Genomic DNA, 14,604 nt, shown 5'->3' with positions numbered 1-14,604 from the left:
ACTTTTTTTTACAAAAATATATTCAAAAGAAAAAGCACAAAGAAACCCAAAAGAAAGAAATTTTGTTTTTTGTCCCATAACTTTTGTCCACGGGGATATAGGTATAGACATTGCTTCATAGAAAAAAAACTTACATATTTTCTCTTTAAAATGATGTTTAGCAGAGGTTATTAGGATTTACAGTTTTTGAAATATGATTTTTCAAAGTTTGCCACTCACAGCAATTTTGGGCATTTTTCCTTGTTATTTCGCAAATATTGTTCTGTAACTTTTTTCTACGTAACTTTAGGTATATGCAATGGTACATGTAAGAGGAATAGAAATCAATTACCTTTAAAATGGTCTAATGTATAATTTTGTACGACTTCTTTTAAAGAGGTTATCTTTTTCAAGACTTTTAACGAGTTTTTATATTTTTACGATTATTTTTTAAATTTCCCATTATAACTTTTTTTTCTATATGGTATATATTATACAATAAAAAAGAAAGCTTATTCTGTTTACTTTAAAATAGTGTATTATAAAAAATTCTAGAATTATTTTTGAATAAGATATGCTTTTTCAAATTGTAATAAGGAGGTACTTGCAACGATTTTTGATTTTAGGATTATTTTTTAAATTCCTCTTTATAACATTTTTATGTAATTGTGTATTATGATTGAATCTTATTTTTTATAAGTAACACTTTGGATCCACTTCACTCTGCCGGGCAAACTTCAAAATATGGATTAATTCCAATAGTTACTGTTAAAGCTCCTGAACCTCAAACTTTGCTTGAAAAATAGCATGTAAATGTACCAAAGGATGTACAAAAAACTGCAGTTGTAGGAAGATAGGAATTAGTTATTCAATATTCTGCAAAGGGTGCATGTGCATGGGTATTAATTGTGGGAACTCTAAGATAACTAAGATGTCAGAGGAAGATATTGAAGCTAATGCTAACGAAGAGATGGACTTTGATTTTGAAAATTTTTTAAATGTCAACGTTTAAATAATTTTAACTCGAGTAATGTTTTTTAAGACTAATGTTTATGTAATTTTTATAAAAGAAATAATTTTAAATAATACAGGTAAAAAATATCAAAGAATCACTCGGTTTCCATTATGTATTTAAATATAGATGGTACACCATTTTAAAGAACAGAAAGTAAGCCTTCTTTGTTGCGCAATATGTGTATAGATAGTATATTCATGTACAAGATAAAAAAAGTTATAATGAGAAATTTCAAAAATAATCGTCAAAAATGTAAAAAATAATATTTTTTTTACATTAGGTATTATATAATATATAATATATTATATAATAATTTTATTTTATTTTTATATTATATTATAAAAAAATCGTTAAAATTATAAAACCTTGAAAAACCATAATCTCTTTAAAAAAAGTCGTACAACGTTATACAGTAGACCATTTTAAAGGTAATTGATTTTTATTCCTATTACGTGTACCATTGCATATACCTAAAGTTACGTAGAAAAAAGTTACAGAACAATATTTGCGAAATAACAAGGAAAATTGCCTAAAATTGCTGTGAGTGGCGAATTTTGAAAAATCATATTTCGAAAACTGTAAATCGTAATAACCTCTAGCACACATCATTTTAAAGAGAAAATATGTAAGTTTTTTTTCTGTGAAGCAATATCTATACCTATATCCTCGTGGACAAAAGTTATGGGACAAAAAACAAAATTTATTCCTTTTGGGTTCCTTTGTGCTTTTTCTTTTGAATATATTTTTGTAAAAAAAGTATCTTTGACTTTAAAAAGTTACATTTAGATAGGAAATTTAACCAGAAACAATTTTTATGTGGACGTATTTGTACCAATAGTGCATAGAACTCACCCTAATGTAACCTGTGCCCAGGTACTAATTCACCCATTTCTCAAAAACGCACCCCTTTAAATGGTAGCACTCCGCGGTTTTTTCATATATAGATGTCCGTTGACCATATCAAATAATAAAACCCCTTTAACGTTGTAGTTCCTTTTAGCTATCTTATTTTGAATATAATCAATAGCCTATTATTTCTCTGAACTATATCATCTCTTTTCTATAATCTAACTTAACTAAGAAAATATGCCTACACTTAACGATATTCCAAGCTCACAATGTTGGCACTCCCCCTTCCGTTTTGAAAGTCTTCCTCGTTAAGAGGGTAATGCGAACCTAGATCTAAGATCTAAGGAGCCATGATAGCGGTTTAGCAAATAATATGTTGTTAGAGTAAACACCCCCGATACACAAGTTAATTATAGTACAAACATAGTTACATAAAGAAGACTTGAATAAATTATTTTCTACAGAAATGGAATTTTTGGTTAACGTGTTTTAGTTTAAAAATTAAGTTAAATAAAAACTTACAAATAAATTAAATCAATTAAAGTGATTAATATGAGTAACTTTGTACATACTGTACATACTGCTTTTGACATCGCACACATCTTATGGAAAATATAATGTCACTCAAATTCAATAAAATTTATACGAATAGATTCGTTTTAAATTAACGGTCAAATCTTGTCATTGCGCCAACTCCATATTTTCAATAATAAGAGCAGAAATTGATATAAATAAATCTGAAATCAAATGGATACGTACATAAGTTAGAGAAAGAAAAAATATTTCATAATACCCAAATTGTCGGTACTCCATAAATGAGCGGATTAGTTTCACTAATCCGCTTAGGCCCAGCGGGGTTTAAGCTCTTTTGAATAGCACCCAGAGCAATAGTGATTGTAACTGACAGTTTTACTGACTCCAAAAATGTGATTTCGATAAACTTTAATTGCAATTTTCGCCGTAATTAATCATAATTAAGAGTTGGCGCAATGATAAGATTTGACCGTTAATTTAAAACGAATCTATTCGTATAAGTTTTATTGAATTTGAGTGACATTATATTTTCCATAAAATGTATGCGATGTCCTTTGTGCTCTTTAGCAATGCGTATGTATATTCACTGTGCAGCAGTATTATGAGAAATGTTGTTTTTTTTTTGAGATGAATAAGTCAATAATCGATTCTTAATTTTATTGTTATAATGCCTGGTTGCACCAACAAATCTTAAGCTCCAGCTTAGCCCAGCTCAGCTTATAGATAAGTCTCACTTTCTTTGCACCATCATTTTCGATTCTTATCTTCTTCTTCTTAAGGTGCCTATTCGTGCCGGATGTTAGCGATCAGCTTGGTTATCCTAACTTTGCTTGCTGCTATTCTGAAAAGTCCGGTTGTCGATGTATTAAACCACTTTCTCAGAATTTGAAGCCAAGATATTCTTCTTCTCCCTGGTCCTCTCTTTCCAAATACCTTGCCTTAAAGAATGAGTTGCAACAAGCCATATCTCTGTTCATTCCTCATAACATGGCCAAGATATCCTAGTTTGCGCTCTTTGATTGTGTTAATAATCTCGCATTCCTTGCCTATTCTACGTAGAACCTCAACATTAGTCACAGGATCCACCCACGAAATTCTCAAAATGCGCCTGTAACACCACATCTCGAATGCCTCGAGTTTTCTCAAAGAAGCCTTGGAAAGTGTCCAAGCCTCTACTCCGTATAATACCGTAGAAAATACATAGCATCTGATGATAGAGATTTTGGTAGCAAGAGGTAAATCGTAGCTTCTGAAAAGAGACTTCATCATTATGAACGCTGACCTCGCTTTTCCTATTAATTGTTTTATTTTATTTGAGTGGTCCCACTGGCTGTTTATGTTTGTACCAAGGTAGCTGTTGACCCTGTCAATTAGTTGTTGGTTAACCAAAAGCTGTGTATTTAATATTTCGCGCTTACTGACTACCATGTACTTTGTTTTTATCGTATTGAGGTCAAGTCCGTATTCTCTACTTATATCTGATATGCGCGACATTATTCTTTGCAAACCGTCTAGACTGTCTGCAAAAACTACAGCCTCGTCGGCATATCTAATGTTGTTCAGACGCACTTCATTGACTAATACGCCTTCCTGTAGTTCTCCCAGCGCTTGCTCGAAGATACATTCAGAATATAAATTAAACAGCACCGGGGACATGATGCATCCTTACCTCACTCCTCTATCTATGGAGACTGCCTCTGTCAATTGATCATCCGTTTTAATATTGGCAGTTTGGTTGTAATACAAATTATATATGATTCTCAAGTCTCTATCATCTACTCCCGCTTCTTTCAACATGTTTATGAGTTTATCATGTTTTACTCTATCAAACGCCTTTTTGTAGTCGATAGAACAAATAAACACGTCACAGTCAACATCCCTGCATCTTTGCATAAGCACTTGGACAGCGAATAGAGCATTTAGGGTGCTTAACCTTTCGTTACTCGCGTCAACTTTTTGTGATCGGATACTCGCGCACGGTGCAGGAGACCGGGTCCAAAAATATGGGTCAGCAGTGTTTTAAAATTATTTTTTTTTGCAAAATTGTGTACGATTAAATTATTTAATGAATATATGATCATATAATTTTGTAGATATGCGTTTGTGTTCGCATTATATTACTTTAATCAAAAATTTAATAATTTTCATTGTTATCCATTTATATGTGTATACAAAAACTTTGGAAGTGAAAAAAAAATTGAATATGGTTAAATTTGTTTACTAAGAACTTTAGATCTTAATTCAATACACAAAAAAATTAAAAATAAAGAGTAATTGTAGTAACAAAAAAAGTTATAAAAATTAATTAACGTTTTTAAAACATGAAATACACAATGGTGTCACATTCATTGGAACAATGGTGTTCCAAACAGAGATATTTTGAGCATATTTGGCAGTAAAACTTTGTTTTTCTATTTTTCTTCCAATCACAAACAGCACAGCGATCTGAAGTTCCTGGTGTTACGACAGGTACTTGTTCTGTTGGTAAACCACATATCTCCCTAAACCTCATTCTGATGGTTCTGGGTAAGTTATATATTTATATTTATATATATAAATATAAATAAACTAATCTATAAACATTGAAAATAAGGAAAAGATATTAAATTACCTTACTAATTAAAAATATCGATGTGTGATCCAAACACAAAAATTGGTGCACAAATACTCGCACACGGTGTACGGGACCGTGTTGCGTAATAACAAAAGGCCAGTACTATTTTTTACACTGCGAACTGACTTTACCCACAGTTAATTGACCACTGAAGAAGTATACGAAGTAGCCATTCAAAATCCCCACTACAAGCAGAGTTACAGGAATTTATTTACAGGCCCGGTCTCCCACACCGTGTGCGAGTAACGGAGGGTTAAGGCATCGCGGAATCCAAACTGCGTCCATGATATCTGTTCTTCACGTTTTTATATATTCTGGCGTGTATCACTTTCAGAAACGTTTTGAGTAAGTGGCTCATTAGGCTAATTGTTCTGTAGTCTTCACATGTTTTGGCATTTACTTTTTTGGGTAAAGTTACGTAGGTCGACTTTAACCAGCTTTGGGGAATTTTTCCAGATACGTATATTTTGTTGAGTACAGCTGTTATCCATTTTATTCTTGTTCATCCATAAGTTTTAGGAATTCTACATAAAACTGGTCAGGCCCTACAGCTTTACCGTCTTTAGTTGTTTTAATAGCTGACGTGACTTCTTCAATGGTAATCAGAGGTCCTGTTTGGCATTCAGTGTCTTCAATGATATTCTGCCTTTTATCTGCGAAAGTTACTTCCACATATTTCTTCCACGTGTCTAGTTTTTCTTCCACACTCAACAGTGGTTTGCCTTGGTTATCTGCCAAACGCCCAACTCTTCTTAGTTTGTATAAGCCTGCAGCTTCTTTAAGTTTTTTGTGCATATTGAATGAGTCGTGTTTATGTTGCAATTGCTGAATTTCCGCACAATGTTCTCTTAGTCGTGTATCCTTAGCTATTCTAATTTCTTTTTTGATCTCTTTATCTATTGTTTTGTATAATGACATGTCTTGATCTTCGGACTTTCGCCTCTCTTCCATCATATCTAAAATCTCGTTTGTCATCCACGATTTCTTCTTTATTTTTGGTGGTTTGAGGAATTTTTCACGTTTGTCTTGTGAAACTGTATGCAACTGTTCTATCTCCTGCTCCATTACATCCAATTGAATAACGGTGTTCAAGTTGTTCTGTATATACCGTTTTACACTCTGTTCTGTATTTTGGTCTTTTAATAGCCTGATGTCGAATTTTGGATTGACACTACGTCTTATTTTCTTTAGCCTGAGCTTAATTTTGCCAATCAGTGGGTTAGGGTCTGACTTGATATCAGCTCCTGGGTATGTCTTGACTGATGTTATGCTGTTACGGAATCTTTTATGATGTAATCTATTTTATTTCTCACTATGCGCCCTGGAGAGTCTTGAGGTGATTTCCATGTATATAATCTTCTTTAAGGGAGTTTCAAGTAAGTTTTAGTAATCACAAACTCTTCTTCTGCCACAAATTCACCCTAAGCACGTCTTAGGGTGAATTCACGATTCACGAATAGCACGATTCTTATCTAAGCACGTCTTAACTGAGACGAAGTTTAAGATGCAATACACGTGGCAATCCATTGTGCCTTTATAATAAGATGATAATGTGTTCCTTACAGCTGATTACAATTTTTCTCAACAACCATTGGTAAAAAATGGACTTAAAATGTTACATAAAAATACTTATTTTATTTACCCTGTATATTAAAATTAAACATTTCGCTATACACATTAATAGTGTCTAACAACAGTAGACTGTATTAAAAATCCTTTGAGCATAAATATAAATTTTTATGTCATATCGCTACAATTCTACAGGGTGTGAATTTTGCTACATAATTAACAAAAAAACGTGATTATCTCTTAAACTACCCCGTATAATACTACAAAACCTTATATTTTATGAAAGAAGACATTGAGGAAAATCTAAAAATGTAAAAATATACCAGGTGTTCCATTTAAAAAAACAAAAGTTTGTGCCACCCTGTCAATACGGGTGACCCTGTATATTTAAATATATTTTTAAATTATGGTCCTTGTGTGCCAACTTTTACCTGAATAACTTTTTTTCGTATCTCTTACGACAAACGAGTAATTGGACTTTGTCACACTAATGCCCCACGCTGTACACGATATGTGGTGGATTTGACAATTATTCAAAATATCTCGACAAAAACTGATTTTTCTAAAGAGTATTAACAGGCAAAATAGTTTTTAAAATATTCCGTCTAACTATTGGTACCACAATAATAATTAAATTGGAACGTACACAAAAGTTTGGCGAGGTTTAAGGACCAAAACCCCATAAAATTTTTATGGAGTGCACAAACTTCACTACAATTTTTTTTAAGATGTTTTTGCTATAAGAATGCCACATGTCTATTTTTGAATAAAATATTTCTAATAGTTTATGATATACTGGAGAAAATCCATTTTCATTTTGTAACTTCAAAGGGCTGTACCTTTTTTTGTGTGCACATTTGTACTAAGGTACGTTAGGTTCAATCGAACTATTTTTGGTACCAGAATATGTAACTTAATTAATGACCTGTATTTTTGTTTCACCTTGTATAATTAATAATAATTTATTGTATTACTGACGTGAAGTTAACAGAGTAATATGATGAAGATTCTCCAAAAATGCAAAGGAAACGACCGTTTTCTAAGAAAATAAGGCTTTTTTAGAAACTTAGATCTGTTGCACTAAACACATATAAGGAATGAAAAAAACACTTTCAGATCGCAGTATGATAAGATCTACACAACTCCTTTGAAGTTTACAATATACGTGTAAATAAATTAAATTTCAGCTTTAATATTTATACATTTATTTAATAAACTTGTATACTTTTTTAAATTAGAGGTTTTCATGAAAACCATAATATTGGATTTTAACTCCACACTAGCCACACCGTTATTTTGTGCATGACTATTGGCAGTACGTCCATCAGATTATTTGTGATTTTATGTAATATTTACTTTTTTTAATAACGCAATATGTCGTGAAATATACGAAATAAATTATAACTTAAAAAATATATATGTTACAGTTTAAGTTGATTATCCAGTTGGAGTTGACTTTTACTAGTTCGAGTCAACTCTAACGACTGGTTTCAGTAAAAGTTGATTATAAATATAAAATGAAGATTTATATTCAACATTTACTAGTAAAAGTAGAATCCAACTAGGAAAAGTATACTCTTCACAATGCCATTTAGTAAAAGTTGATTCTGATTCACACAAACAGCCGATTTTAGAAATTAAATGTTACTGAATATTTTCAAATTAGCCTAGGCTGTATCGTCGCTCCCGTTAGGTAAATTACTCCGATTCGAATTTTTTGCACAAACTTACTCAAAAAGAGCATATTCCAGTTCGAACTTCAGTATTGGAAGACCTTCGTCGTTTTCGGTATTTAATGTAGGAGGTTCTCTGATGTCATAGAAGAGTTCCTTTGTATAGTCTTCCCACATGTTTATTTGTTCTTCAGAACTTGAAATCAGTTTGCATTCTGCGTTGATTAGATTATTTGGTCCTTGTGAGTATGTCGTACCTGTGAATTCCTTGAGTTTCTTATACAGATGGAAGTCATCATGTTTTTTATATAAGTTTTCGATTTCTTCACATTGTTCTGTTATCCATTTTTCTTTTGCAATTTTTATTTTTTGTTTAATGGTTCTATTTAATGCTTTGTACATTGCTTCGTGCTGTTTGCATTTTCTTCTTTCATCCATTAAATCCAATATTTCCTCTGTCATCCATCTTTGCTTCCGTGGTCGCTGTTTTGTGAGCATTTCAGTTGCCGTTGCAAGGGCGTGTCTGATTTCCTCCCGAAGGCGAAAGTTAAGGATGTTTAATTATATGAAAGTGTGCTAAAAACAGTGCGAAAAAGTAAAAACCATTTAAAATACATTGTTACTTCAGACACACTTTAAAACCTTCATGTACTGCTATCTATATTTACAATTTTCACACAATAAAACGTTTACATAAGCGGTTCTCAATTATTTTGAGTCATGTACCATCTAAAGTTTCTTTTATTATATTTCTATATGTTTATATTGTATAATGAAGACTTACTATGTACTACTATTTTAAGTTTTTGTGTGTTTTGTGTACCACCGCAAATAATGATATGTACCACCAGTGGTACAGGTACCACAGATTGAGAACCGCTGCTTTACATAATATGAGATAGAGTAGATAAAAATTATTTTTGTGAATGTGGTTAAAAAAAATTGGTTAAACAATTTTTCGACCGCGGTACCGCGTGACACCCTATGTATTTTTATAAGGATTGTTATACGGATGTATTTCTTTGAGTAAGTTTGTGCAAAAAATCGAATCAGAATAATTTACCTAACGGGGGCGACGTTACAGACTATACTAATAAGTAGTTGAAACGGTCAAAACAAAGAAACGCACACTCATCAAAAATGCACTTGAGATTCTCGTGTAATCAACATTTACTGAATCGATCCAGGAAGAGTCAACTTCACCTAGTAAAAGTTGATTTAAATTTTTAAAATCAACTTTTACTGCTCGTTTCAGTTGGAGTGGACTCCAACTATTTGGAGTCAACTCTAACTGAGAATCAACTTGAACTGTAACATATATACCGTTTAATTTATTGTTAAGATTATTTTTTAAAGATTTTAATTTCCAATCGTGTGGTAAGATTTTTAATCACGTGTTTAATTCTGTCCAATCAGATTATTATTACAGTAGAAATTTTCTAATTACATTAATATAGTGGAAGTAATTTTTGGGTATTTTGTTTTTGTCTAATTACAACGAGTTTTACAGTTTTGACAACTGTCACGTATAAGAAAATGAATACAAAATAAACTTTTAGTTCTGCAATATAAAATTGTCTCGAGGACTATACATATCGACACATATCGGCAATTTTAAGCGCTCGACATTACTTCCGTAAGATGATTTTATGAGTAAAACTTTTTTATAAACATAACATTTTTATAAATAATTTTAACTTGTATTGATATTTTCGTCTGAATATTTGCTAAACTGTGCTCTACATTTTGATAAGTTGAAAAATGCGTGTCACATTAATTGGCATTAATGTCACTGATTGTTTTTATAAATAGACTTGAATTTTATATGTAAGTATTAAAATAATATGTCAATATAATATTAAAATAATATTATCACACTGTACCTAGTAAGAATAAATAAGAAAATAATGCTCCAATTTCTTTCTCAAACTTGTTTCCATTATGGTATCAACCATTATGGTATCAACATCTTAAAAAAAAATAAACTGAAATTTGTGCACCACATAAAAATTTTATGGGGGTTTTGTTCACTTTAACCCCCCAAACTTCTGTGTACGTTCCAATTAAATTATTATTGTTGCACCATTAGTTACACACAATGTTTTTAAAACTTTTTTGCCTCCTAGTACTTTTTCGTTAAGCCAGTGTTTATCGAGATATTTTGAAATTTTGTCGAATCCACCACATAATTGTATATGGTTAAGAGGATGAGCACGTATTTTCGGATGCAATGCTATTCAAATGGGGATTAATTTTTTTTGAATCCTCAGAAAACTAATAAGTATTTTTGAAAAATTTAAACGCAGAATGAATGATTACGTTAGTGGCGAGTGCCGAAAGTCTCTGAGAACTTCTATAATGTTTATTTTAATAAGTTACAGGGGTGAAAAACATTTAGTGTGATATTTAATTTAAAATATCTCATTTAAAATAAACTTTTTATTTGTTCTAAGGGACTTTCGGCCCTCGGTAATAATATAGGCTTTCATTCTGCGTTTAAATTGTTTAAAAATATTTATTGGTTTTTTCAGGATTCGAAAAAAATTAACACAATGTCCATGGTAATATTTCCAAATCTACCTTTGTCATACAAGGCACTCAGTCGAATAGAATATTGTCACCATACTGTCAGTCAGACAGTGATAATCGGTGACAATTTTAAATATTTGACATGGCATTGGGAATATTTTGAGTTGTTGATTAAGTAATATTGATATACAGGGTGTTTCATTAATAATTGTCCATATAGTAACTGGAGAAACCTTAGCATAAAATACGAAGATTTAACCTAAAACGCTTAAATAAAATGTGGTTCCTTACTGAGTTACAGGGTGTTTTGTCTAAAAATTTAAAAACTATTTTTGCTCAGCATTTTAAAACTATTCGACGTATCCTTTTCATACTTGGCAGAAAGTGCGACTACTATACACCCTACTAAATTATGATAAACAAACGTTTATAGCTATTACCAGAGGCGCACGACAGGGGATAGTGAATGGTTCACCTTTCTCAAATTCTACGCCACTGGAGGAATTACTACTTTAGTGCAATTTTTAAATTCTCCCATACTTTCTACGAACATAATATACTCCCATACATTGGTAACGAAAAAGTCATTAGTTTTCGAGGTATTTGAAGTTAAATATGAATCGGCAGAGTTATTTTGATTAATTTGCGATATGATTCATATGATTAAAATTTAAAAATTATTTGTACCCAGCACTTTAAAACTATTTGGCGTATCCTTATCATACCTGGCAGAAAGTGTAGGTACTGTACACCCTACTAAATTAAGATAAATAAACGTTTCTAGCTACTACCAGAGGCGTACGACAGGGGATATTGGCTGGTTGACCTTTCCCAAATGCTACGCTACTGACGAAATTGCTATTTTAGTGTAATTTTTTGATTTTCCAGTACTTTTTATGTAAATAATAAAATTTTAACTCGTAACGATAAAATGATTAGTTTTCAAGATATTTGAAATTAAAAATAAAGCGACACACAAAATAACCGTGTCGTTTCAGTTTTAACTTCAAATATCTCGAAAATTAATGACTTTATCGTTACGAATGAAGGGTATATAATTTTTGTAGAAAGTATTGGAGAGTTCAAAAATGGAACTAAAACAGCAATTCCGCCAGTGGCGTAGAATTTGAAAAGGGTCAATCATTCACTTTCCCCCGTCGTACGCCTCTGGTAATAGCCAGAAACGTTTGTTTAACATAATTTAGTAGTTTGTACAGTACCTATACTTCCTGCCAAGTATGAAAAGGATACGTCGAATAATTTTAAAATTATGGGCAAAAATAATTTTTTAAATTTTTAGATATAACACCCTGTAACTCAGTAAGGAACCACATTTTATTTAAGTGTTTTAGGTTTAATCTTCATATTATTTGCTAAGGTTTCTCCAGTTACTATATGGACAATTATTAATGAAACACCCTGTATAGTGTATTTGATAAATAATTGATTTAAGACGTGAACTTAAGAAAAAGTTATTTATTGTGTATTATTTGTGGAAGATCCAAGCAGCGAATACATCAGGATAATATATTCTGTGATCCAAGTATTCTGTTGTTAAAGATGTTTAAAATTGTAAGCGTTCCATAGTAACAATATTGTTAAAAAATCACTTTAATACTTTTCTTCTTTTCTCGATTGAGTATTAGTTTTTGTTGTACATATAAATTATTACAATCACTGAATACACAGTTAGTGAAAAAATTATCACATTTATTAACTGAATTAATAATTTGCAATTATAAAAATAACAGTTATCCAAGAACATTCAAAAGCCATCTCTTTAAATTAATGATGACATTTTCAAGTAGAATGACATTCTAGTAATGTTTACATATCCATACCAGTGTGAATTTTACTACACGTAATTTGCCGTGTAAAGACAGAAAAAGTAGGGATACCCGTAAAATATTTGCGAATTATGTACCGATGGCCTTAAGTACGATTATAGACCTGTTAATAATCTGAAAATTTATTTATAATTTACATTTTTAGATATATTTTGAAAAAGAAGCCGCATCTCAATAAAAGGTGACTTATCAAAAAAAAAGACTAAGAGGCAAAAAAGTTTTAAAAACAGTACGTTTAACTAATGGTACCGCAATAATAGTTTAATTGGAACGTACACAAACATTTGGGGGGTTTAAAGGAACAAAATCCCCATAACATTTTTATGTAAATATATTAGAAAGAAGCCGCATCTGGATACAAACTGGCTTATCGAAAAAATACTAAGAGGCAAAAAAGTTTTAAAGACGTTGTGTTTAACTAATGGTACCACAATAACGAATTAATTACAACGTACACAAAAGTTTGGTGGGATTTACGGGAACAAAATCCCCATACAATTTTTATATGGTGGACAAATTTCACTATAATTTTGTTTTAAGATATTCCTGCCATAAGAATTATACTTGTCCATTTTCAATAAAAAATCTCTAATAGTTTTTGATATACATATTGAAAAAAATCGATTTTCATTTTGTATTTTCAAAGGGCTGTAACTTTTTTTATGAGCACATTTGTACTAAGGTAAGTTAGGTTCAATCGAACTATTTTTGACGCCAGAATGTGTGGAATAATTTATGACCAATCTTTTCGGGACACCCTGTATATATCATTTTAGCATTCAATGAAAATAATTAGAACGTATTCTAAGCACATAAACGATTGACACAATAGGTATACAATAATAGCTTGTGGTAGGGGAGCCCACGCGAGATTTTTGCAGTTACTCGAGCGCGTCAGATCATCACATGGGGAGAAACCTTGTACCCTGTTAATGTACTCTTACCATATATTGCATCTTAATACGAAAGTTCGTACGAGTTCGTTAACGGGGGCCCAAAAAAAATCTATCTTTAGAAAACTCTTTAGAAAAACTCGAAATCGTCAAATTAAGATAAGGTAAGTTAAGTACATGCAGAACAGCAGTGTTTATTTAGAAGATCAGACGGTTTGAGTGGGGCGTAAGAAAATGGGTGAGTCACAAAATTTCACAAGAAAAAAGCGAATATTTCGATAAATAAACGTCTGATCGAGAAACTATAAAATACGTATTTAATATGTTCTAAAAATCTATCGAATGACACTAAATACAACCTCAACGCAGGTGGGGTGGAGGTTACTTTAAGAACTTAAATAACCCCCATTTGTTATTGCAGAATTGGCTTTCTTATGTAAAAATAAGAAACTTTTATTCGAGACATTCTTTCGAATTATCGATAGATGGCGTTATAATCGGAAAAAAACAATTGTCGGAAATAGAAAATTAAATTAAAAATTGAAAGTCCAGACTTAAATGGAAAAGTTTATTTAACTTTTTTTTGGTTTTAGGACCTAATCTTCCCAACCCTATAGCACCCTACTACGCTCGAGTGACTGACAGATTTAGCATACTTTCCTCCCCTACTATTGTAAACATTCCCTTTGAAGCAAAAGGATTACACCTTTTCCTGCTTGTTGATCTTGCCGCTTCAGCAACATATTCCTGAATAGCCAGTATACTTTTTAAACGGTTCTTTCTTCTTTTAATGCAATATTAGGTCCTCCTAAGTGTAGAAATTACTTTGGCGAGTAGTTGTTCACGGTCTTCAGCTTATCGGAATATAAGTTGTTCGGCACTACGTATTCCTGTCCAATCGCGACTGTCCTTGAGCCTCGACATCTCCTTTTTTTTTCTTCACGTGCCATCTCCACTACGGAGGTTGACAATGATTCTCTCAGGTTTTTCAGGCATGAAATTTGCCTTTTTCCGATGCTTCTTCTGCCGTATATCTTTCCTTGCATTATGAGTCGCAAGATGCCATACTTCTCGCCCCGCATCACATGTCCGAGATACTGTC

At 31.8% G+C, this 14,604-nt stretch overlaps 1 protein-coding gene across 1 annotated transcript in view; it reads left to right on the top strand.

Moving 5' to 3' along the window:
• Nucleotides 1-14,253, top strand: part of LOC114330947 (sphingomyelinase phosphodiesterase C) — a 641,516-nt gene extending 627,263 nt beyond the window's left edge. Inside the window, exon 5 of the mRNA XM_050652120.1 lies at nucleotides 14,096-14,253. Coding sequence (XP_050508077.1) covers nucleotides 14,096-14,253 — 158 coding nt within the window. The remainder of the gene's footprint in view (nucleotides 1-14,095) is intronic.
• Nucleotides 14,254-14,604: the final 351 nt, after the last annotated feature.

Source organism: Diabrotica virgifera, chromosome 5, assembly GCF_917563875.1.
Source record: "Diabrotica virgifera virgifera chromosome 5, PGI_DIABVI_V3a".
Lineage (NCBI taxonomy): Eukaryota > Metazoa > Arthropoda > Insecta > Coleoptera > Chrysomelidae > Diabrotica > Diabrotica virgifera.
The sequence above is the reverse complement of the archived record's forward strand: the minus strand, read 5'-3'. Positions and strand labels throughout refer to the sequence as shown.